The 26,034-nt window shown below is 34.7% G+C and overlaps 3 protein-coding genes across 3 annotated transcripts; all 3 read right to left on the reverse strand.

The window, feature by feature from the left end:
* Positions 1-1,400: 1,400 nt before the first annotated feature.
* Positions 1,401-2,118, reverse strand: LOC123657833. The gene has a single exon (XM_045593341.1). It carries the CDS (start codon positions 1,970-1,972, stop codon positions 1,481-1,483), a length of 492 nt encoding a protein of 163 aa, XP_045449297.1. The 5' UTR covers positions 1,973-2,118; the 3' UTR covers positions 1,401-1,480.
* A 108-nt stretch (positions 2,119-2,226) lies between these two features.
* LOC123657592 lies at positions 2,227-3,120 on the reverse strand. Its single transcript, XM_045593113.1, has one exon. It carries the CDS (start codon positions 3,118-3,120, stop codon positions 2,227-2,229), a length of 894 nt encoding a protein of 297 aa, XP_045449069.1.
* Positions 3,121-14,944: 11,824 nt separating this feature from the next.
* LOC123657713 (ribonucleoprotein RB97D-like) lies at positions 14,945-25,553 on the reverse strand. The gene is made up of 5 exons (XM_045593231.1): positions 25,283-25,553; positions 24,307-24,603; positions 23,542-23,753; positions 22,944-23,093; positions 14,945-15,123 (listed from the first exon to the last, which is right to left on the reverse strand). Exons 1-5 carry the CDS (start codon positions 25,290-25,292, stop codon positions 15,037-15,039), a joined length of 756 nt encoding a protein of 251 aa, XP_045449187.1. The 5' UTR covers positions 25,293-25,553; the 3' UTR covers positions 14,945-15,036.
* Positions 25,554-26,034: the final 481 nt, after the last annotated feature.

A 26,034-nucleotide genomic window follows, 5' to 3' on the forward strand; every position in this document is an offset into this window, starting at 1 on the left:
CAATAAACATTATAATTTTTATATTATTGTGTTTATGGGTATAATTTCAATTGAGTTTTGTTATAAGATAATTTAAATATTATTTTATATTTATAATATTTTAGAAATATTTATTTCACATTTAAACAATAAATGTATATTTTTATTTTAAAAGTGTTGGCAATACTGCAATTTTTAAAATCGTAGTTATTTATTAGAATTATTCATATAATTGATTTACTACTTTTTAATGCAATTTTTATTTTAAAAAACAAAAGCAAGTAATTTGAAATACCTTCATTTTAGTGTATTGTCCCTTTTTTAAATTTAGTCCAAAAGTACGGACAATACAAAAAAAACTTGTCACTAAAAAAACCTCCTTTTTGAAAATTACTTCCAGATATATATCTCTTTACCATAAACGAACCCCCAACAGTTGCTCAAACAAGTACCTAGGTACATGTGATTGTTTTAAGTGATACGACTACATTATATAATTTTTCCCGTTAACAGACGAGAATGCGACATTGAAGTTTTAAAAAACGAATAATTAAAAACGGAAAGATGCCAGTGATATGTATAATGATGCTAAAACAATGTGTAAACTATTAAAAATAGTTTTAATAGATATTCAAATATATAAATATTTTATACAGCCACTATATTATGACTGTGATGGGATTTAATAATTTTAATCTGAAGAAATAATTATTGTTAGTAATATATTATTTTTAAACATATAGTATTAATCCTGTGATTCTAATTATTAAATCCGATTAATAGATATTTTTATATTTAGGTACTTAAGACATTATTTAATTATTATTATTATATCGAGGTGTATAAAATCGATTTCCATTTTTAATATTATGTAACTATTGTTTTTAATATATAATAAAATTATGATGACTATTAAGTAAGGGAGATTGGAGTAAGATGGGATATTTAAGACAAAAGACGTCATAATATTAAAACCAAAACGTTTATTAAAAATCTCTTACAAATAAGGAACACTTAAAATTTTTGTTAAAATAATTGTAGTCTTTTATTGCACTAAATCACATATATTATGGCACATAAAGGAACTAAATGACACATGTCAAATATCCCGTCTTGCCCTATGATCGGGGCAAAATAGAAAATGCTATGGGGCATAATGATTACAGATTTATTCTGGTTGGCAAAGCTCACATATATGTGCCTCTTCATCGTTTTCGTCTACACCTGCGCAGGAATTATGGGCCCAGCCATGGTACACGCTACAAATAACCCATCCTTCAGTGGACTCTGAATATAAGTAACCACAATATATATGCAGGGACAATCATTTTCATCGCCTTCAGATGAATCTGTGCCACTTTCTTTTATGCTTCTTTTGCTTTTATTCTTTTTTTCTGCCTTCTTTTTTTCAGATTTTTGTTTTTGAGTCTTTTTGTTGTCAGGTTTCTTTTTGTCAGTCATTTTATTTACTTTTTGTCTTTTATTTATTTCGTTAATAAGATCATTCTTGAGAAGGAGAAGCTGTAAGTATTGCAGTTTTACCGCGTCTTCTTATTTTTTTCTCTTTGGTGCTTACTTCTTTGGGTATAGCTATAATATTTTCTGGGGTCACGGAAAACGAAAAATTTGTTGGCTGTATTTGTCTCTCAGGGGTGTTATTTTTAGTTAAGTATGCAGAAGTCGAAGGCCGAGGTGAAACCTCAAAGCTCATATTTGGTTTGGCAACTGCACGATCAGCAGAAGTATTTTTATGTGCTGGAATGAATGGTTCATCTTGGGTTACTTCCGATATAGCAATCTTTTGTTGTGTTGCCAATAAAGGAGTTGATGTTGAAGTTGTTGGAGCCTGATATGTTGATTCAAGATTTATATTTTCAGGCGGCAATATTTCTATATTTGTTGTTTCAGCCGCTATAAAGTCAGCGTCTGTGAATACTTTTCTGTCAAGTGGCCATATTCCACATTTCCTAAACCCGTTCACAGCTGTTAGCATCGTAGCTGCTTGTAAATATGCTTGTCCAAATAGCTTTGCCACTTAGTGTGGTGTAACTAGCGTCCGGGATGATCTCTTAGGCACTTTTTCACTTCTGCTCCATAATATGTACTCAGAGGTCTCATAAATGCTACATGTAAGGGCTGTAATTTGTGTGTACAATGAAGTGGTGTACATAACAGTATTACATGATGCTCCCTTGCCTAATCTATCAAATCAACATTCTTTGTATGGGACGCATGTCCGTCCAGTAGCTACAATACTGGTTTTTCTTTTGTGGGTTTTACGGTTTCTACAAAAATTTTGAACCAATCATAGAATAATTGTGAAGTTATCCATCCATTGTCACTACATGTCCCGCAAAATCCTGGTGTTGCATCATCCAGCAACTCGTTCTTCATTCGTTTTCTGGCGTAGATCAGCATTGGTGGGATGTATGTTCCGGCGGCGCTAAAACAGATTTCTGCCGTAACTAATTGCCTCCTTTCTGCAGATGATAAGCAGCCAACTTGCTTTTGTCCCTTAAGTGACAATATCTTTGATTGACTTTTTGGCACAGTACTAACAGCGGTCTCGTCAACGTTATAAATCCCGTCAGCGGTAAGGCCATGCTCTTCTACAACTCTTTCCAATAATGTGAAAAACTCATTCACTGCAATTTTGTTAAAAGCCATAGCCCTTGCAGCAGATGTTGACTCTGGACGTCTGAATGAAAGTTTAGGATGCCTTTTTAGGAATCCACTGAGCCAGTCTTCTCCAGCCATTCCAGTCTGTGTGTTAAATTGGTTCTCAATATGGTTTCTCTCAGCTAACTGAAAAGCTAAAATCCGAAGCTCTTTGCCAGTTATTCCAAAAAGGCGCGTTTCCATCGATTTAATGTTCTGAGATAATTCTTCTTCTTGTTCTCTAGTAAAAACTGTTTTATAGCGTCCTAATTTCTTTTTCCCACAGTCGTTGTCTGAATCGGCATCATCACCCGCACATCGAGCCTTTCTCACTCGACGTTCCAAAGTCGATTTTGGTACGTTATATGTAGTTGAGGCTCGAAGAAATCCTATTGTCTCAGAAAGCACAGCTCTAACAGCTTTTCTCATATCGTCTTCTTCCCATGTTCCACGATCCGTTTTACGTTTATAATTTCGTACCATTGTGTCTGCAAATAAAATATATTGTTAAATAGGTGTTTAAAAAATCTACACATAAGGGGCAAAATGAGACACTATCCCATTATGCCCCGGCCTTTTTGCCCCATGTTGGAAATGTATCTGTGGCAGGTTGACATCTACTGTCATTGTAGAACTTAAGAATAGTTAATCGTCTTCGGTTTCCTTTTTTCATTATTGCTTAAGAAAATATGGCGTCTTAGATACTGTGTCTATTTGTGTGAAATAAAGAATACTAATTAATAAATTGAGTTTTTCACTGCGCATCATTAATTTCATTACCCCAGCATACATATTATGGAAAAGTACTAATAGTTCTAACCTACAAAAATATTCAACAAAAAATTTATCAAAATTTGTTACTTTTACGCTATTGCAACAAGTATGCATAAAAAGGTTACATTACCAATGATACTTACCTCTGTGCACACCGATCCAAAACAGAAAACTTCATAAAAATCCTCCAGAAACCAGTTTTCTCTCGCGGCACAACCAAAACGTGTTCTGACATGTACCTACGCACCGCTTGGACTCGTGTGACGCGACTGAATATCAGGCTTGCCAGAAAGTTTTGATTCAAGTCCCCATCTATGATCGAAAGTCGGAAAATATTCTTAGCAGTCGCCCAATGAAAGTTTGAATATACACTAGGATCTGTCTGGCAGTTTTTTATGACAGTATCATAACAGACTCGAAATTAAAAATTATTTATTTAAAATATTATTAACTTACATGATGTCCCAAGGTAAAATAAAAGATACGGATAAAATATATTGACTCAATTTCAAAATTAAAGGAAGCTTATTGGGACATTAAAAAAAACAATATTTTTTATAACAGTTTTTGTACTTTTAACTTGTTGCCAACGCTGAGGATTAAAAAGAGCCTAATTTGCGACTTGTCGCCCAAACTTAAAGAAAGGAGCGTATCCATGAAAAAAATCGCCCAATTCGCGACAAATCGTCCCATCTGGCAACACTGCTGAATATCGTTCGAATGGCGCCGTGTGCGACTCTGTTGCGTTCACTAGTCACGCACACAAGCATATTTCCCGTCTTACGCCGAGCCTCGTCTTGCCCCGGTCTGCCCTACTTATGTAGTAAACACAGTAAATATAGGCGTATAACTTAAGTTGAACATTAAATAATGTATTTGTTTTACAATTTTTGTTTTATTATACGGTATAAACTATGATGATATTTTATTTTTAATTATTACTATTTCCCTAATTTTTTTGTAGTCGTTTGGATACTATAACATAATACTCCTTTTTGTAGATATCATCATCTTACAAAAATCATACTTTTATTATAATAAATATAAGAAATCTTTAAAGGTAAATAATGGCCTATCGAATACATGCAAATTTTCTGTATGAACGAGTAGTTCCTGAGTTTAGCGCGTTCAAACAAACTCTTCTGCCTAATAATATTACTAAAGATGGATGCCTTTACCGAGTAATAGTTAATTATACGTTAATTTATTTCAGTGAACAAGCTTGTTCTATGTTTTTATGGCATTATTTCTGTTACGTTATTTATTCCTGAGTACTCTGCTCTCATCAGTCGCAACGTGATATGTTAAATAAAATAAAAAAAGGACTAGGTAATTAGAACAATGAAAGGTAATTCAACAGTTATGAAAGTTTATTAGCCTTAGCCTCTTACACACGGCCTATAGATTTAAGTCCTTCAGTGTACAAAAAGAAAAAAAATATCAAAATTATATATAGTCAGCATCACTCAATGTGTCTTGGTAATTAGCAATATCTAATACGGACATTTCCAAAAATTACTTCATTTAATATATTCTTAAGCGAGTAATAGATTTATTCAAAATTAATAATACCAATATTAGCTGTGTGGCTACGGCATTAAAGAATATAGGCATCCCCTATCTTCCCGTGGCTGTCGTAAGAGGCGACTAAGGGGTGACACAGTTCCACTACCATCTTGGAACTTAAAACGCTGACCGATGGCGGGATAACCATCCAACTGCTGACTTTGAAATACACAGACCGAAGACGGGTAGCAGCGTCTTCGGTGCGACAAGGCCAGCCCTGTGGTCACCAACCCGCATAGCCAGCCGGGTGACTATGGGCAGAACATATGAGTTCACGCCATTTTTGGCGCGAACTTGTGGAGGCCTATGTCCAGCAGTGGTCTGCGATAGGCTGAAGTGAATAATAGGATTATAGTATACTTGAAAATTATATTATTTTAAAAATTTGTGAAAAAGAAAGATAATAAGAGTAATTTGTTATTTCCAATTTATTCTTTAAAAAATGAAAGAAAATATTGCATTTGCCGAGATAAGTCCTAAAGGAGACATTGTATAACATTGTCCTTAGTGTTCAATGTTTTTTAAAATGTTGTATATCCATATACATATTATAGATTACAAAGTCGGATTTACTGAAAAACTTATATGCGTATATTAAAAGAATTATGTGTTGCTAACTTTAATAATTGTTGTGTGTTTGTGCAGTGGAAATATTATCTTATACAAAGTAGGGATTACAATACAACGAAAATTGATAACACAGGTAATACTAGTTTATAGGAGTATTTGAAAACCATCAAAAAAGTCCTAACGTCAATATCAAAAAAATGATTTTTTCAAACAAACCAAATAAGAATAATTGTGTTTGCTCGCAAACGAAAAAAAAACCGACTTCAATTACATCGACGAGTAATACAACGTAGATCGACGAAAAAATACTCAAGTAACTGCGCGTTATCAAAGATTACTCAAAAAGTAGTTATCAGATCTCAATGAAATTTATATGTGACCACATGACAAACATCAGCTTTCGATTAAATTAAAAATTATTAAAATCGGTACACCCAATAAAAAGTTATTGCGGATTTTCAAGAAGTTCCCTCGATTTCTCTGGGATCCTATTATCAGATCCTGGTTTCCTTATCATGGTACTAAACTAAGGATATCTTCTTTCCAACAAAAAAAGAATTATCAAAATCGGTACACCCAGTAAAAAGTTATTGCGGATTTTCAAGAATTTCCATCAATTTCTCTGAGATCCCATCATCAGATCCTGGTTTCCTTATCATGATACTAAACTAGGGATATCTCCTTTCCAACAAAAAAAGAATTATCAAAATCGGTACATCAAGTAGAAAGTTATGCGGTATAATACAACGTAGGTCGACGAAAAAAGCGTCAAGTAAAAACGCATTATTAGATATAGCTCGAAAAGTAGTTGTTAGATCTCAAATAAATTTAAATGGGACCAAATTGGCACACACCACCTTTCGATTAAAAGAAAATTTGTCGAAATCGCTCCGCCCAGTCAAAAGTTCTGATGTAACATACATTAAAAAAAAAACAGTCGAATTGAGAACCTCCTCCTTTTTTGGAAGTCGGTTAAAAATATAATAAAATTTATACAACAACATGTGTGACTATAGGTTCACTGACCTGTTATGACGCGCGGTGACACAACGAACTACTACGAACTAGGTACATTGGTTTGTTTAGTCGGTCATAGTAGGTTACTAAATTTTTAAATTCTATCTAAAATAATTATCTTCTTATAATATAATTCATTAATTTTGACATGATGTCGCCATTATCGGCCATATTTTTTAATTTATTAAAAGCTCTAATAATTCTAGTTTTTAACTCATCAACTGTATTTACATCTGTTGAGTACAAGTCGTTTGTTATAAAACTTCACAGAAAATGAGGGATTAAGCATTGATCTTCCCGTATCCTCTGAAAAGCATTTGAAATAGTGCGGCCATCGGTTGGACAAATACGGGTGTTCCCATATCTCTCCCGGTACTTCTGTATTGCTAAATTAGCATTGCCGTGGCATTCTCAGTAAACAAAAATCATGTACTCCGAAGCTGTGTAATTATAACGTGGCATTGTAAATAAAATAAAAACTATTATTACTATTAACACTAGCGCCTAATTTCGCACAATTCACTTAATAACTATTAAACTAGGCATTTATTCTACCTTAATGTTCTTGTCACTATAAAAATAATGCGATAAATACCGCACAATTCACTCCAACAAAACTCGTGGGCATATGTAGAAAATTGACAAATCAACGCGTATGACATCAAGAAACATGAGTACCTAAATAAACGGCACAGAGACCACTGGCCGCATGTCTCGCACGCGGCAAGTCAGGGAAAAACCAAAAACAGGTTATAACATGTTTTGTTTACGTTAGCCTACGCACCAGGGCTGACAGATGTACGTTGTTGTTGTTGTTTTAAAATTTATCCCCAATAGGGAAAGGCAAAGGACTATAATCCATACAGCCTAGTCTGAATTTGTAAGTTTCGTTCTGATATATCAAAAGGCCGGAGCCAAGTCTGAAGTAACTTTATTGTTCTTCTGATTCGATGACTGGTAGAGTAAGGCCGAAACCAAGTCTGAAATTTCATATTTTCGTCTACTCTTCTTTGTCTATAAGTGATAGGCGAGGTCGAAACCAAGTCTGTAATAGGCCGAAGCCTGAAATATCAAAATAAAATTTCACATCCGATGAATGAAGGTCCTGATCCTGTTTCAAATATCATTGATAGTATTGCAAATAAATTCAAATATACTAGTATAGTTATCCAAATTAGTCAATAAATCTTGTGTATTGCGCGGGACATTTTTTGGTCCAGAAGTTGATAACAAGTTGGCTATAAATAAGAGGCGTTCCAGATTAAAAGCGGAGCATTCAAAAAATATGTGATCTAAAGACTGTGTAGAGTTGTTGGTGCAATGTGGGCAAACGGGCGATGAGATGATACGCATACGATTCAAATGTGCATTAAATCTGCAATGTCCAAATCTCAAGCGGCATAGTATTGTATAATATTTTCTGCTTCTATGTTGATGCGATTTAGTAAACCAAGGACTTTTTCCAATATCTTGATTTATCTGAGCATACCAAGATCCTTTTCTTAACAAGGTTTGTCGCCAAAGATCACGCCAATCAGATAGGATTTTTGATTTAATAGCAACTAATAGATCAGTGTATGGTACGGCAACATTCTCATCAACAGGGCTGCCGCTGTCACTGTCAACAATTGAACGTGCCAGAAAGTCCACATGTTCATTTCCCCTTACTCCTATATGTGAAGGTGTCCACAATAATTTGATGTTGTAGTTTCTTCTGGATAGTTGATAAAGGAGATGTCTTATTTCTAAAATGATGAAGTTTGTATTAGCACTGAATTGATAATTATCTAAAGCCTTTAGAACGCTCATACTGTCAGTAATGATCAGCCAATATTGATTAGTTTGTTTTTTAATGAATTCTAGGGCAGCAGTAATTGCTAGAGCTTCAGCTGTAAATATTGATATCTCCCTTTTCAATCTGACGCCTTGGCCAAACTTCAGATGAGGTACATAATAGGCCATGGAAACATTTATATCATTTTTTGATCCATCTGTGTAAACTTGTTTGAACTTATCAGAGTATTGTGCTATGAGGTTGTAAACTTCCTGGCGCTCTTTTAGCTTATGGTCAATAATAATATCGATTTGATTAATAAGACAGTCAAACTCCTTTTCGTAACACATCCAATTGCTAGAACTGTGTATTTTGTGTTGGTTATTTAGATTTAACATGAATGAATATTCGAAGAGAATAAATGGGTTATTAGAAGTTAATGGAGCATTTACAGGATATTTACTATGTAAGTAATTAAGCTTTTTAATTAGAGGATGATTACTAATGGAAAACAGTTTTAGCAAAAAACAGTATTTCAAATATTTAAATCTAAGGTGTAAAGGGGAAATGTTGCACTCGACCTGTAACGAATTAATTGGGGTTGTTTTCATGGCGCCAGTGATAAGTCTCAGGCTGTGATTTTGAATAATATTTAATTTGTTAACCAACTTGTCATTAGCAGAAAAACATAGAAATCCATATTCAAAATGACTGCGTACAAGAGATTTATATAGGGTAAGAAGGATTTTTGGATCAGAACCCCAATATGTTTTTGCAAGAGACTTTAAAATATTAAGAGCCTTAAGAGCTCTATCAACTATGTGGTCTACATATTTGTTCCATGATAAGTTATTCATGAATATAACACCTAAAAATTTAACTTCATTTGTGATAAGAAGAGATATATTATTATAGTTTATTTTAATTCTTTCAGACCCTACTTTATTAAAAACTATGACTTTAGACTTTTCAAAGCTAATGTCCAATGCAAGATAATTAAAATAAGAATTTAATTTAACTAAAGCTTCGTTTAACTTAAGATTTAGGGTAGTTATATTATTACTAGAACAATAGACTACCAAATCATCAGCAAACTGTAAATTGTATATATGAGAGCCTAGAATTAAGTTTAATCTATGTATATAAAGTGTGAAAATCAATGGACTCAAAATGCTACCTTGACATGTACCTTTATGAGAAAGCCTTGGACCAATAAGTCTATTATTATACTTAACAAATACCTTCCTACTGTGCAAAAAATTAAAAATCCATTGTATAACTTTTACAGGTAAACCAATCGCAGCTAATTCCGTGGATAGAATATGATGGTTAACATTATTAAAGGCTCCAACTACATCGAAGAAAACTCCAGCGAGAGCTTGCTTTGATTGTATAGCATTATAAATATCAAGATGTAAGTGAGCAATGCTCTCCCTTGAAGACCTGCCTCTTCTAAAACCAAACTGATTAGAAGGTAAAATATGATTAGACTCTATAAAATGTTCCAATCTTTGTTTTAAAAGTTGTTCAAATATTTTTCCCATGCAAGAAGTCAATGCTATAGGTCTATATGAATCAAAGTTAAACTTGTCCTTGTTGGGTTTTAAGATAGGTACTAAACAATCAACCTTCCAATCCATAGGAATAAGATTATGCTCCCAAAGAAGATTCAGGATATTTAATAAAATTAGTTTAGATTGAGAAGACAGGTGTTTAAGCATTTTATATGAAATGTAGTCAAGGCCAGGTGTAGAGTCTTTTCTGGATGAAATAGCAGAATTTAATTCGACAATGGTAAAAGATTTTATAATAAAATTTTGATTAGGAAGAATATGGCAGAAAGAATTAAGATTAAAGGCTGGCTCTACAGTATCTGGAGTATATTTTTTGAGAAAATCAAAGATCCAAGAATAGTCAGAGTTGTTATGGGAAGGTGGAGAATAGCTTTTGTTAAATTTTCGCATATACGTCCAAATGACTGATATAGGAGTCGATCTGTTAAATTGTTCACAAAGTTTTATCCAACTGTTTCTTCTCTCATTTCTGATAATATATTTTTTGGTGGCTTGTAGTCTTTTAAAATTAATGTAATTAGCCTCAGTGGGATCAGATTTAAAAGTCAAATAAGCGTTTTTGCTATTTAATACGGCTTTGGTGCAATTGAAATTCCACCAAGGAAGAAGTTTTTTTTTTTTATTTAAGTTAGAAGGAGAGCATGAAGATAAAGCTGTATTAACCAAAGAGTGCTTAGAAATAGAAGATGATTTCCACAGTGCTGAGTGTAAAATATCTGTAAATTTTGTGTAGTTATGAAGGGGGTCTTGTGTATCAAGAGAAAATTCAGTGAGCAATAGTTGGACATTTAAATTATAAATGTTCCAATCAACGTTGTTCAGGTTAGGGAAGCAGGGTAGTGAGCTACTATTGGGAATAGGAGTGGCATTGTAATGATTGTTATTAAGTAAAATTTTTGTGATTACAGGAAAGTGGTAGCTGCCTAAGGGATCGTCATGTACTGACCAGTCACACTCTAGAGCCAATGAAGGTGATACTATGGTTAAGTCAAGAGCATTCTGTCTCCATATGTGCGAACCAACAGTGGTCATACTTCCGTCATTAAGTATAACCAAATTATTGTTATTGATAGACTCTAAAATGTCTTTGCCTCGACAATTAGAAGTAGAACAGCCCCAGGCTGAGTTTAGGCCATTAAAATCTCCTGCTAGGAAGATTGGTTCTGGTAAACTTTTAATTAACCTGTCTAGTTTAGATTTAGAAAAAGCAGGATTGCAATTAGTTGGACTGTAAAAGCTTATGATAGTAAGTTCTTTGTTGCTAGAGTATTTTATACGAACAACAACATTTTGAATGGAGTCATCATAAAAAGTATCAATTTTAGAATAAGAAATAGAGCTATGTATTAATATGGCTACGCCATTGTGGGTGTTTCCTGAATCAAGACGAATTACATTGTAATGACGTATCTTAAATTTTTGACAAGGCTTTAACCAAGTCTCACAAATTAACGCAATGTGAATATTTTTGTCCAAAAGGAAATAATTAAAAATATGTTGATTGTGTAGAATACTCTGAGCATTCCATTGCACAATATTTAAAGTATCCATAAAGTACAAATTATTTATTAGTAACCTTTTTTAATGTATCTTGCAGGACATTTTTAATATTTTGGGAAGAGATAGGTATTTCATTATTTTTGTTTAGTGTTATAAGTTTTACTAAAGCTTCTGTAATAGATTTGAGTATTATTTCGGAATTTAAAAGAGATAAGAACTGATCAGTTTTGTTTAATGATGGAAAGTGAGAGCTGTTTAAAACATCAACAAAGCTTTTTTTCTGAAATTTATCTCTGTTAAGCTGGATTTTTTCTTTTTTAACAGGGCATGCAGGGGATATGGCAATGTGATTGCCAGAGCAGTGACAGCAACTGGCTGCAGTATAAGGAGTCTGACAATCTTTAAAATTGTGACCTTCGCCACAAATGCTGCATCTTTGTGAATTTTTACAGAATTTTGCAATATGACCATATCTTAAACACTTTAGACACTGCTTTACTGGCGGGATGTACTGCCGTACTTCGAACCGCCAGCTGTTGAGGTCCACACTATCTGGTAAATTGGGACAGGAAAAGGTTATAGAAATTGTTTTTGTGGGGATTAATTTTATTTCTCCATTTTCTCTTACACGTCGCATAAATCTACGTATAGATATAATATTTTTCGTGCTAGTTAGAGCTGAATATATTTCTTTATTGGATAATTCTATAGGCACATGAGAAATTACCCCAGTGACCTCTGTAGCGGCAGCCGGAAGGGAAGCTTTAAGTTTGTACCCATCAAGATATTTTTTGTTGCCTAAGACCGCGTTAGCAAAAGCAGGTCTATCAAAGATAACTCCAACTTTACTTTTATTAATGCGTTTTAGTTGTTTCACGCCTTTATTATATTTTTTTATGCTATTAGCGAGTGTCATCATGTCTCTTGTTCCGATTGGCTTGTCAGCCTCTGTACTCTCCAGGAATACAATATAGTCAAAATTACCCCCGTTTTCAGGGTAGTGCCGCACGTAATCGGCTACCCGAAACGGGGCATACCTTTCGGCGTCTGTTAGCTCAACAGATTTTATGGACTCGGAGTCGGAGCTCAACGAGTCGTCCTCAGCGTTACCTTCCTCCTTCTTTTTCCTTTTCTTACTTCTCCCCATCTCTTGATTAATTTATAAGTATTTATTTATAAAAAACTCCAGTGAATGAATTATAAAATTAATAAAATATTTTTGAAAAAAAAGACCGCCTTTTCACTTCAAAGTTCCCGCGCTTTTTTTTCTGACAGATGTACGATTTTAATCGATACGATTTTTTTTTTTATTTTTACTCATCTACGATCGCTATAGACTAAAATCGTACGCAAAATGTACGATTTGTATATTCCTATTACCTGGAAGTATTTAATAATTAAACATCATTCACCGGAAGCTTGAATTTCGTTAATTTCCCTTACTTGAATGAACCTACCACTTTTATATGAATGAAGACTCTTTGGAAAATCATATAAAGGCTGTATTTGTTTGCTTTCTAATGAAACTTATAATTTATCTTGTGGTAATAATTGCGACTTGAAAAAAAAATACATTTTGAAATAAAAACAATTTGAAAATTATAAAACACTGGCTCAATTTGCTTTAAATTTGTTATGTTTTCCCCATTACAGTGCAATCTGTAATGTGAACGAGAATTCAGCGAAGTTAATTTAATCAGAACAAAACTTAGAAACAGTTTATCCAATGATACACTTAAGGGCACATTATTAGCCTAGCAATTAATAAGAAGAAACGAAAATGATACGAATTTTAAGCCAACAAATTCTTTTGTTAAAAAATATGACCACAGAAAATTTTGTATGAGTGTGACAAAATTTTCTGGCAGCCCTGGCACAGCCAGTTGTCCTTTTACACGTTCTCAGGGTCATTGCAACACACGTGCCACGTTGATTGTTTTTTTCAGCTGTTGCAAGATTTAATATTTTAATGTAATAACGTGGTATTTTATTATTAATAATTGTTGTTATTCTTATTTGTTGTCTTTATCGCATTTGTTGAATTGCTCGAGCAAAAGTTTCGCGAATATTTTGATCCTGAAATAAATATAGTCAATGTTGGCAATGAAATACTTAAAAGTTAAATTTATTAAAGATTGTAAATTTGATATGCCATGTGTGCTCCCCGTGATATTACCTACTTGAAAAAACTATGTTAGATTCAGAATTTACATTTTCAGAATTTAAAATTTAAGCATTAAAAGAAACAATAAATTTTTCAAAAACAAAAATTATAAAAAGAAAATTATTAGAATCATACTGAATATTTTTGAATATCATATCAAAAATTGACCGCTCCAGCGGGGTTCGAACCCGCGTCTCCGACTGACCGTGTCGGCGCTCTAGCCAATTAAGCTATATAAGCGGTTTAAGCGAACCGTGGCGCTGTCTATGGTGAGTTCTTTACAGAAACCCGTAACTATTCAAAGTTTCATATTACAATGAAAATCTTTGACAGGAGACGACACCATGCTATTTTTAATATGTCCGATTTTATTTTTGTGTTACCCACACATTAGGAATTCTAAACATTTTTGAATATCATATCAAAAATCATACTGAATATTAAAACTATTTAACAAAATGTTTTTAATATGTCTTAACTTATCACTGACCTACCAAAATAGATAACAATTTTGCACGTTTTTAAATTCCGCGTACGCGTAATATTGTTTGTACCGATCGCGCTCAAAGGGTCGTTAACCTGCGGGTGACCGTTTATTAATGTTATACAACACGTAGTAATTTTAAAAAATGAAAAATCATATTTTTTGACTAAACTACTGGATGTATTTTATTGATTTTTTGTATGTGGGCTTGGAATATCATTACATATACGATGTCAAAGTTATCGTTGTATTGTCATCCCCACCCTGTATAAAAAAATTCTCGTGTCACAATGTTAATTAAAATACTCCTCCGAAACGGGTGGACAGATTTTTGTGAAATTTTATGTCCATATCAGATAGGTCTGAGAATTAGCCAACATTTTTTTTCATACCCCTAAGCTATAAGGGGTGGAGGGGAATTAAGGGGGTTAATAACATATGTATATGGCAATATAACGTTTGCGGGGTCAGCTAGTATTTATATAAAAATATAGTCCGTATAAAGAAAACCTAAATATAGGAGAGTAAATTAAAAAATGTTATTACAAACAATTTATTAAAATGCAACAATACTTATATTGATACAAATAGTATAAAATATATATATACATTTTTACTTTAACAATCATGCATATTAGAAATATACAAAGACACTTTTTTAGCATTATCTAATATTATTGTTAAGGTATATATTTGATTTCTTTGAAATCTCTAATAGAAAAAAGCTTTTAAGAAGCATGAAAAATATGTAAAAATACAATTACATTAAAAAGTAAACTTACAACAACTAAACATAGTAATAATAATATTGTAATAAACCATTATCATTAAAAACACCTTTAAAAATGTATAACATTATGAAATATCAATAAAAATAAAAAAAATAATCAAACGATTTGGTTATTTTTCTGTAAGTAAATAACAATCATATACAGAAAGTTAAATACATTTATGCAAAGTATACAAACAACAGATTCTAAACTGTGCACAATATTTCATATACTTTGTGGGGTATTTCTTTACCAGCAAACGACATGTACATAACATTGTGGCTTGGATGGACCTAGAACAAAAAATATTATATTTACAACACATACATACAGCTTTTATATATCTATACTAATATTATGAAGAGGTAAAGTTTCTAACTTTGTTTGTTTGTAGAGGGTAATCTACGCAAATACTAATCGGATCATAAAAATTCTTTCACTTACAGAAAGCTGAACTATTCAGAAGTGATATAGGCTATATTTTATTGATATTGAACAAAAAATTCAGTGAAAAATAATAGTATATGTAAATCAAGTCAGAGAAAGATGAAAACTTTACTGTATATTTGCATCATAAAAATAATAATTAACGCCCAACGAAGTGGGCACGGGTCGGCTAGTCCTATATATACACAATTCTCGTGTCACAAGTACAATACTCCGAAACGGCTGGATCGATTTTTACGATATTTTGTGTGCACATCGGGTAGGTTTGAGAATCGGCCAACATCTATTTTTCAGACCCATTATAAGGGGAAGTGGGTTTAAGGGGTGTAACTAACATGTATGGCAAAACAACGTTTGGGGGGTCAGGTAGTATATACCTAGTCCAGTTTTGTTACAAATGAAAATGCATTTTTTTTAATGAAGTAATGTAATATTGTTCAAATTTATACCTACATATTTATTAACGTCTCAGCGCAAAATTAATAACATATTCTATTCGAAATGGTCACCTTTAGCTTTCCTACAGGCCTTTAATCTGTTTTGACACGAATATATGGATTTACGCACTGTTTCCAAGGGAAATTTCGCCACTGCTTGCTCCAAAGATTTTTTAAAAGACTCAATGTCGTCGTGTCGTTTAGAGCAGGCCATGTCGTCTAAAACTGACCATAATTTGAAGTCTAAAGGGTTGAGGTCTGGGCTAGATGAGAGCCAGTCTCTCAACTCTTATAAAGTCCGGAACGTGGGTTTCAATCCAGGCTTGGGTAGTTCGTGCCTTGTGACCAGGTGCAGAGTAGAGATAAAACGGATATCCGGTAACTATCTGGTATCCGGTCTATCCGGCCTTGTCTTCACTATCCGGCCGGATACCGGATAGTAATTCAGTATCATCATCATTGGCCTTAGTCCGTCAATTGCAGACGATTTAGACAATAGACAGTGTCAGACAGACACTGTGTCGCCTAGAACATTCTTCAGGAAAACGCAAAGTTGCCTAAGCTCTGCGCCACCCTCTCGACCTCACTGGCTAGGCCACACTTTGATTCCACCTGTAACATCCTACAGTGGGGCATAGCCCATTTTTCCATGTAGGAGAAAGATCGAAGCTGATTCCACCACGCCGCTCTACTGCGGATTGGCAGATATATTCTCTGCTACGAGTAACCATCAATATGGTCATATATGATCGGTGGACTCACGTCTGCATTAGGGACACTAGGATAGAATAATTAGTTTTCTTAATGTAAGCTGCAGTAGTGTACCAAGTAACGATCACTAACAAAAATAAATAAAAATAAAAATAACTAATATAAATAAATTTGAATAACAAAAGTACGGGCATTATAAGCCTGTGGACATATCTTTATTTAAAAAAAAAAAACATCAATATCAGACGTATATGATAAAAACAGAGACCAACTGTTTAATGTGCTGTTCAAGGCACGGTGGGGGAGACCCCCAAGAATAGACACCCAGATCAGAAACGAATATGAATGTGTGTAGGTACTCAAACGACAACGAGAACACAATATTAAAAATTATGATATTTATGATGTATATTACTGCAATAGTAACTACAGAGTTACAAGGTGTTGATAGGTCGGGGATACGGAGCCGGGGAGGGGTCGAAAATCTTGACCATTCATGAGGCGCAGGGACAGACGAGTGAAAACGTCATTGTTATCCAGACGAGGGCGGAGAGGCTCCGAATCCATGATAGTGTCTCGCATGCGGTGGTCGCGGTGACTAGACACACTAACACCTGTGTCTATTACACCGACGACAAGGACGACGCAATCGGCCACTTCATCAGAAGGGCGGTGGAGGCAAACCGTAGGCAAATTCTCGAGCACAGCCTCAAAATGGCGATCAATAATAGGGATGCGAATGTTATTGAGGATGTGCTCGCGAAACTGGCGGCGGGCGCTGTTTTAGAAAAATGAGAGTGGCCGTCGACAGTGCGGTAAATTAACATAGTAGAGTTACACATGTAAAGTATAAAGCATGTAGTGTATTAATTGGTCGGTTTAACAACCAAATTAGGCACTACCTAAGAATAACCCGTCAAATTAAATTGTCTTGAATTCGATACCGTTTGTACTTATAATTATGATTTTTGACACGGTCGCGTAATCGCAACATTCCACAGATTAATTTCGTAATAGTAATAATTCGCTTTGAATTTTTTATTTGTGCGTTCTTGTTATTAGTGAAAATATTAATATGTTAGTGATGAGTAAGTTTACTTGTGAAATATGTAACGGAGATGTATGTTTGATGAAAGTAAATTCTTCTTCTTCTTCTTCTTCTTAAGGTGCCGTCTCCTTGCGAAGGTTGGCAATCATTAGGGCGATTTCAACTTTTGAGACCGCTGCTCTAAAAAGTGATCTTGTACTCTTCCCGAACCACTGGCGCAAGTTCTTTCGCCACGATATCCTTCTGCGGCCAGGCCTCCTTCTGCCTGCTACTTTCCCCTGAATGATAAGTTGAAGGAGTTCATATTTTTTGGTGTTGCGCATCACGTGTCCAAAATATTCCAATTTCCTCCTCTTTATGGCTGTAAGTGTCTCTGTGGCCTTCCCCATTCTCCGTAGCACGGTGGTGTTTCGTACGCGGTCCCTCCAAGAAATTCTTAGCATACGTTTGTACACCCACATCTCGAACGCTTCCAGTTTTTTAGACATGGCTCCTGTCAGCGTCCAAGCTTCCACACCACAGAGAAGTACAGAAAAGACAAAGCACCGCGCCATGCGTGTTCGAAGAGAAATACTTAGGTTCCGGTCACAAAGAACTCTTTTCATTCTCGAAAAGGCGTTGCGTGCCTGCTCTATTCTGCATCGTATTGCGAGGCTGTGATCTCCTGTTTCGTCAACCATTGTGCCCAGATATCCGAATTTGGTGACCCGTTCAATGCCCTGGCCATTTAGGGATAAAGACGTGATAAGCTCAGGTGTTCGGCTTATTACCATGTACTTCGTCTTTTTGGTATTGATGTTTATACCGTATTCAACACTAACGGAAGCCACTGAATTTATCAACTTTTGAAGACCCGCGAGACTATCGGCGACTAATATCGTGTCGTCTGCGTACCTTATGTTGTACAATAATTTGCCATTAATTGATATGCCATCTGGACTGTTATCTAGTGCCTCCGAAAATATGGCTTCAGCATACAAGTTAAACAGTAAAAATACATCCCTGTCGTACGCCTCTTTCTATGTCAATGTAGGACGATAATTTCCCGTTGACTCTTATATTTGCACGCTGGTTCCAGTATAATTTTTTTATGAATCGACAGTCGTTGAAGTCTAAGCCAATCCTCTGGAGCACCTCAATCAACTTGGCATGCTGAACGCGGTCGAAGGCTTTTTCATAGTCAATAAAGCAGACAAACAGATCCTTATTCATATCCCGACATCTTTGTACCAGTACTAGATAGCCAAAAAGTGCGTCTCCAGTTCCCAGACCGCTTCTAAAACCAAACTGAGTATATGATAATACAGACTCACATTTTGAGTAAATTCTGTTATGGATTATTTTTAAGAACAACTTCAAAACGTGACTCATGAGCGAAATGGTACGATAATCACCGCAACTTTTGGGATTCCTGAGTTTAGGTAAGGTGATGAATGTCGATTTGAGCCAGTCGGATGGATTTGTGCCGGAGTTGTAAATAACATTGAAGAGGCTAACAAGATAATCTAGATTATACTCCTCAACCATCTTAATCACCTCGACCGGTATGTCATCGAGACCAACAGCTTTCCTTGTTTTTGCATTTCTGATGGCATGATAGACCTCACTCCTTGTAATGGCAGGTCCCGTGTCTTCGCAACTAAAATCTACAGGATCAGACCGAGTGTCACAAAACAGAATATATATGAAATATGTATATATGAAAGTAAATAGTTCATCCAAATTCAACACATTTTACGGATAAATTAAAAATCTTCAGGCGTATCGATTTAACATATAAATAACAATGACGTTATAATTTTTCATTTATTAATAAATAAACAAGTACTTTCATTAAGCATACAATCGTAACTAATTAATAGTGCTATCAATGATTTCCTATGTTTGACACAAACGAAATTATCAGAGTGCCGGCCTTATGAGGTCACAGTCTATCCAGTAACTGATTTGTTTGATAAATATCAGTTGATTGCTGTACGTGTATTTGTATTCCTGCATTATCATAAGTATAAATACACTTTACGTGTCCAATAATTTACTTGTCTGTTCTTGAAATTATCTAAAAGCCTCTATTCCCAACAAAATTGAAATGAATTAGGAAAAAATTGCGAGAAAGTAGGTGCAGTGTGGCTGTTCATATTTTTTTTGACTGCCTACCCTGTCTAAAAACTTTATGCACGCCACTGTGTTATAGGTTGAGTCAAAAGTAAACTAAGTTATGATTTATACATATAACTAGTCTGGCCATAAATACTGTTACATAAAATCTTTTCTTTTTTTTTTTAACTTTTTAATTATTTTGAAATTTGACATTTGAAAAACTTATTTCGATTTTGCGCCATTGCGATATTTTTTCGTGTTCATTATTAAATTACAGAATGGGGTGAGAAAATTGGATTGCAGCGATCGCCTTGTACAAAGTGGGTATGGAGCCGTCGATCATTCCAGACACTTCAAAAGCTTGGTATCAGCCGTATGTTCGTATATCGTATTATCAACAGATACAGCAACACTTCGTCTGTCAAAGACCAGAAAAGATCGGGATGCCCGCGTGTTGTTAGAACTACAAAGGCTGTTAATGCTGTTAAAGCCAGAATTCGTCGAAACCCCATTTAGGAAGCAAAAAATCTTATCGCGAGAAATGAAGCTTTCGCTAGGACTCTGTCGCGTATTATAAAACAAGACCCGAACTCGGTGCTTATCGTCGATATACAGGACATACCCTAATTCAATATTTACAATTAAAGAGAGTGGATCGATCAAAACGCCTTCTGTCACGATTCGCAGGTGAAAGGCACAGAAATATCCTCTTTACCGATGAAAAAATTTTCACGATTGAAAAACACTACAATAAGCAAAATGATAAAGTGTACGCTCACAGTTCTGAAGAAGCTGCTCAAGTTGTCGGAAAGGTGCAACGTGGTCATCATCCTGCGTCAGCGATCACGCTAATATACGTTACTACTCAAATGTAAGAGTCTTTTATTTAGTTTTCTCAGCTTTAAGATTGATATTGCCAAAGAAACTGTGTTGTTTCAAATTGAAATTACTCTTATTAGCTCTTCAGTTGACTCAACTAATTGTACGATTTCTAAGCCTGTACTGTACTGACTTCTTCGTCCTTTTTTGTTTATGAAATTACTTTCGGTGGTTTAATTCCATGTTGAAACCAGTGTTATTCACATCAAATGCTTTATATGTAATTTGTACAATTTTTTTACTTTTGATAGCAATATTATTTATTACCTCTAGGTGTCACTACAAAAGCTAAACCCTAACACTAATTTTTATTTTATTATAAATTGAAGTTTATTCCGTCCAATAAACTCCAAAAAATTTACTTTTTTTATTTCAATCAATCAATCAATCATTACAGCCTATACAGTCCACTGTTGGACGTAGGCCTCCACAAGTTTATGCCAAAAATAACGTGAACTCGTGTGTTTTGCCCATAGTCACCACGCTGTCACGCTTTATTTCAATAATCAATGTGTAAAAGTGTGCGCGTTGGCGCAACGGTCACAGCACTGGTTTGTGGATGTTGCGTTAGCGGTTGCGGGTTCGATGCTTGCACATGACAATCATTTGTATTGACCATACAAAGGTTTGCCGAGGACTGGGTGTTAGTGTAGTCCTTGTGGGTCTCCCCAGTATTCCTCGGATAGCAGGTTAAGCCGTCGGTCCCGGTTATCATGTACACCTGATATCGATCGCTACTCATGGATATATAGGAATATATCTACAAACACGCTTTGGAGCATCATGGTGGATTAAGTAAACTCTGATCCTTCTTCTACATGGGGAAAGAGGCCTATGCCCAGCAGTGGGATATTACAGGCTGAAGCATAATATAAAGCATATTTATTCTTTGCTATGATTCAACTATTTAAAAAAATTTATTACAGTCTCTCAGTCACACCTTTCAATTATTGTAAGTTGTATAAAATAATAGCAAATAAAAAAAGGAAGTATCCAAATCAACTTTTATGGTGAGTTTCTTTTCAGGAAAAGCTATGATAAATAGTATTGGAAAAAGTTACAAAAAGTAGAAGCATTTGACACATTTTTTTTATTAAAACTAAAAATAACAAAGCTAAAATTTTATTGATTTATTCACAATTTTTTTTTTATAATTTAAATTAATAATAAAAAAAAACCATGCTTTTATAATTTTATTGAGCCTAAAGAAGCTTTATACTTTTTTTCAAATAGTCTGGAAATATTTTGCTGGAATTTTAAATGAATGAATAATATTAAATTGCAAATATCTGATACGGTCAGGTACAGGTTCTGGGGTTCACTCAGAAGACCTGAATATCAACATCTCATCACCATTGGGAATCCGTAATACTGTCTTCCAGGGGGAATGCATCTGAATCATAATGGCAAAACAGGGATCAACTCCAGAGAGGTACAGGGTTTTCTAATCTGTATACTGTCTGCAGAGCAACACTATGACATCAGCGTTAATATACGAGTGCCGTCGAGCTCTGACGAAGGTAAGTGAAACAAACACCATTACCCTTCAATGGATAAAGGGACACAGTGGATCGCGAGGCAACGACGCAGCTGATCGACTGGCGAGGGAGGGATCGGAGTTGAGGGTCTACGAACCAGAACCCATTCTGCGCTTGCCTTTCGGATGGTTGTGCGGCCAGCTGCGACACAATACCAAGGTAATGCACCAAGAATAATTCGCAAACCTAGTTACCTGCAGGCAGACCAGGGAAGCTCTTTCAAGGATCAACCTAGGATTGTCCCGCAAACTTTGCGGTTATGGTAGAGCTCAGCTCCGACTACTGGTCGGGGCTCTTACTGGACATGCCTTGCTTAACAAACACACAATTTAGGTGTTACAGACAGCTCCCTATGCAGAGCGTGCATGGAGGCAGAAGAAACGGCCTCACACATCCTGCCGGAATGCGGTAGTGTGGCAAACTACAGGGCACTAAACCTCGGGACACCGAGGTTGCTCCAGGAAGTCGGCAACGTGAAGGGTCTGCTAGGCTTCCTTAAGGAGCTGGGCTGGCACGAATAGTGTCCACAGCCAGTCACGCAAAATAGGCGCACGGAGACGTCGAGTTGCGGAAAATGGCCCGTTCATCACCTATCACCTAGCTGATACGGTCACATGTGAGCCTTTATTTGCTTCAACGAATGAGAAGCATTATGTACTTAAAAATACTAAAATTGTAATTAATTTAAACACTTACATAAATATTGTAAAGCCAATAAGCTTTTGAGTATGGAAGGAAGCCGAATGTTAACTGCTAAACTGTTAGTTAATAGAGAATCATTTTATGTATGTAACTAAAATCTTTCATAACTACTAAAATTCCTGTTGGTACCTAACAAAACTATTAAACTCTAACTACTAAATAAAAAAAATCTAATTTCTTGGATTTACATTTGTCTTCTTGCATTATAAATTAGATTTAAAAAGGATAATAATTTTATATAGAGAACTTACTTTTCCAGGAGTCAAAGATCCTTGTTCCCGTGCTCTACCGATGTAAAGAGGTTCACCAGATAAAGTATTGCCACCAATAACTGCATTTGGTGGTATTATACCATCTCTGACTTCTACCCAATGAATTTTCTCTGGACGTGCACAGCAAACCTGAAAAATATTGATTAACATCAAATAAGTATGTGTATGAAAATTAACATATTATGTTTTTGATAAAACTAGTAAAACTTTATAGCTGCTGTCATATAACTACTGTGTTGGTTTAGTTTACAATGACCCTGGTTTCTACTCTGTGGTTTGTGGTTTCTGTTACCGCCTCGAGTCTGGATGCAATATGAAGTTCATGATACATGTACATATATTATAATTATAAAAGAATCATCTAAATTTGTCAACCCAGTAAAGTTCTTAAGTAACATATATTTAAAAAGAAAACAGTCGAGAACGTTGAGAATCTCCTCCTTTTTTGAAATCGGTTAAAAATTAAATACATGAAAAACGTATTGACTAAAAATAATATACATGTACTTATATCTCTATAGTTACTGATACACTCTATAGTATTTCACATAACTTACAGAAATGTTTTAAGAATTACCTCAAAGTTTTGTACGCTGTTTTCATTTCCACCCCAAGGCACATATGCAGCTTTGTGTTGGATAGCTAGTTTACCTGGAATCACGTCACCTTCATACTTGGCTCTAATTACCCAGAGCGGACTATGGTCATAACCCTCATAGCCGGCGACAACTGCTCTGTTGCTTAGATTGTGAGCATCCATGGGTGTAGATGGAATCCATTCAATTGCAGCTGAAATTGATGATATTATCTCTTTAAACGAATGGTCTGTTTTACTGAGTATTATGGAATGTTTAAGCACATCTAATTTAAATCACTAAACTATCTCTATTAATAATAAAATTAATTGTTATCTTAACCTTTGACTCAAGATTTTTAAGAATAGTTTGAGAATATCAATTATATTTCTAAGAATACATTGAGAAACTGAGGTAGGGCACAGCAGGAAATATCCTGCTTAAAATCTGGAGCAGTCCAACTGGGTAAGTACCTCGACCTTACAGAAGATCACAGCTATAATACTGATTTCAAGCAGTGTTGTGATCCTATGGTAAGTAAGTTGACCAGAGTTCCCAGGGGGAGGATTGGAGGTAAGGTTGCCTATGAGCTTGCAATGCTTTTGGTGTAGCATCTATAAGTTATGATTATAATTGCTTACAATCAGGTGAGCTGTATTGTTCCTAGCCGACCTAGTTGTATAGAAAAAGAACAAGTCTACTCTTATGATTATCAATTACGTTTTCACTTAATTTTACAAAACTAGTTATAATTAAATAAAGCTTACGTTCGTAACCTGGCTGCGGAGTTACTGTCGGGTATCCTGTATATCCATATGAAGGTGGAGCCGTCGGACCACCTGGGTATGACATGGCTGCCGGAGGAGCTTGTCTCGGAGGAAACTGTTGAGTCGGGTAAACAGCAAAACCTGACTGGTAAGGAAATTGAGGGTTTTGACCAGAAGGATACCCTGGTGCAGCATGATTAGGGTGACCAGGGGGTGGAGGATTGGCAGGATTATATATTTGAGGATACATCTGATTTTGGGGGGGAGGATATTGGGGAGGGTTGCCTCCATATGGATCTGAAATCATTGTGCAATTTTTACTCTGCATCATTAAAGTATATATGTATATATGATTCATAATGTTGAGTAGGTATGTAATTCATCAAAATTAAAAATTATTACATTATTAAATAGAAACATAAGACTATCTTTTTGGTCAATATATTTTATAATTTTTTAACAAAAAGGTTACAGTGAAAGTCGTACTTAAAAAGCAAAATGATTGTCAGCTATTTTTGTATTGCTTTCTGAACACTGAGTATAAAATTTTTGGAAATCTAATCACTTTATTACATACACATTGGTTTTACTGTAAGATAATTATAGAGTAGGTATGATTATTGTTTAATGTCACATAAAAATTTATACCTACATATGTACCATTAATGAGCCAAATAAAAAAATGGCTAACAACATTGTAAGATGTGAATAAAGACAAAATCAAAAACTAAATTCCTTCATATTTAGATATTCATTTGTTTATCGATTACATAACGTATTTCACAACTAAATTGTTAGTTTTTACATTCCTTGAAGTATTTATTGTTTATTTGAATAAGCGCCGGCGAAAACCAGATGACCTATACGCCCACTTAGGCCTAGCAACAGGTTTTTTAAATAGATCTAGACGAATTTATTACATAAATAGTAAATTTAGTTACAGTGTTCATAGATATTGTAATTTAATTATACTTACATCCGGACATCTTTATTGTTCTACAGTTACACTGAACGGAACGAGTACAGTTGAACTAGCAAAAACCTAATTAGGTGTTTGTTAATTACTTCAACAACAACTAAGAATAAAAACTTAAGAGTATTTTAGCACACGTAAAAGAATTATATATCTTAATTCGATTATAAAAAATAAAATAAAATGATTACAAACATAAACGATAACTGATACGCAAAAGTTACTAGCTGTAGAAACAAGTAAGCAATAGAAGCTTAGAATGAAATCAAGAAGCGTCACTGCGTCAGGCTGTGTGACCAGATTTCATTGAACGAATCTACTGCTTGTGGAGATTAAAAACTACTAAATTCTACTAAAAGAGAACGAGAAAATACTAAAAATCTATTACATGTATTCGCTGTTGTGTTACAACGAAAAAGTATAATATTGTTCACTTGATTATAACGATAAAACAATAAGATGAACAAAGAAAACACCGTAATTTAGATAAATCAATGTTTATTACTTAAAATTAAAATCTACAGAAATATGGGTATTTTTAAATTGTGATCGAGTTATGGTCGGTTCATTATGTTGGGTAACATTGTCATAAAGCTGTTTTGAGTCCATTAATTTGATTTGAAAGCCCTATTTCTTAGCATCTGTAACCTATGCTACTTTTTATTGAAATTTTGTGTTTCACTCGGAATTGATAACTGTGGGAAACTCCTACATTCCAAAAACAATAATATTTAATCCTTAGTACCTATAAAATA

This window comes from Melitaea cinxia, chromosome 11 (assembly GCF_905220565.1).
Source record: "Melitaea cinxia chromosome 11, ilMelCinx1.1, whole genome shotgun sequence".
Classification (NCBI taxonomy): domain Eukaryota; kingdom Metazoa; phylum Arthropoda; class Insecta; order Lepidoptera; family Nymphalidae; genus Melitaea; species Melitaea cinxia.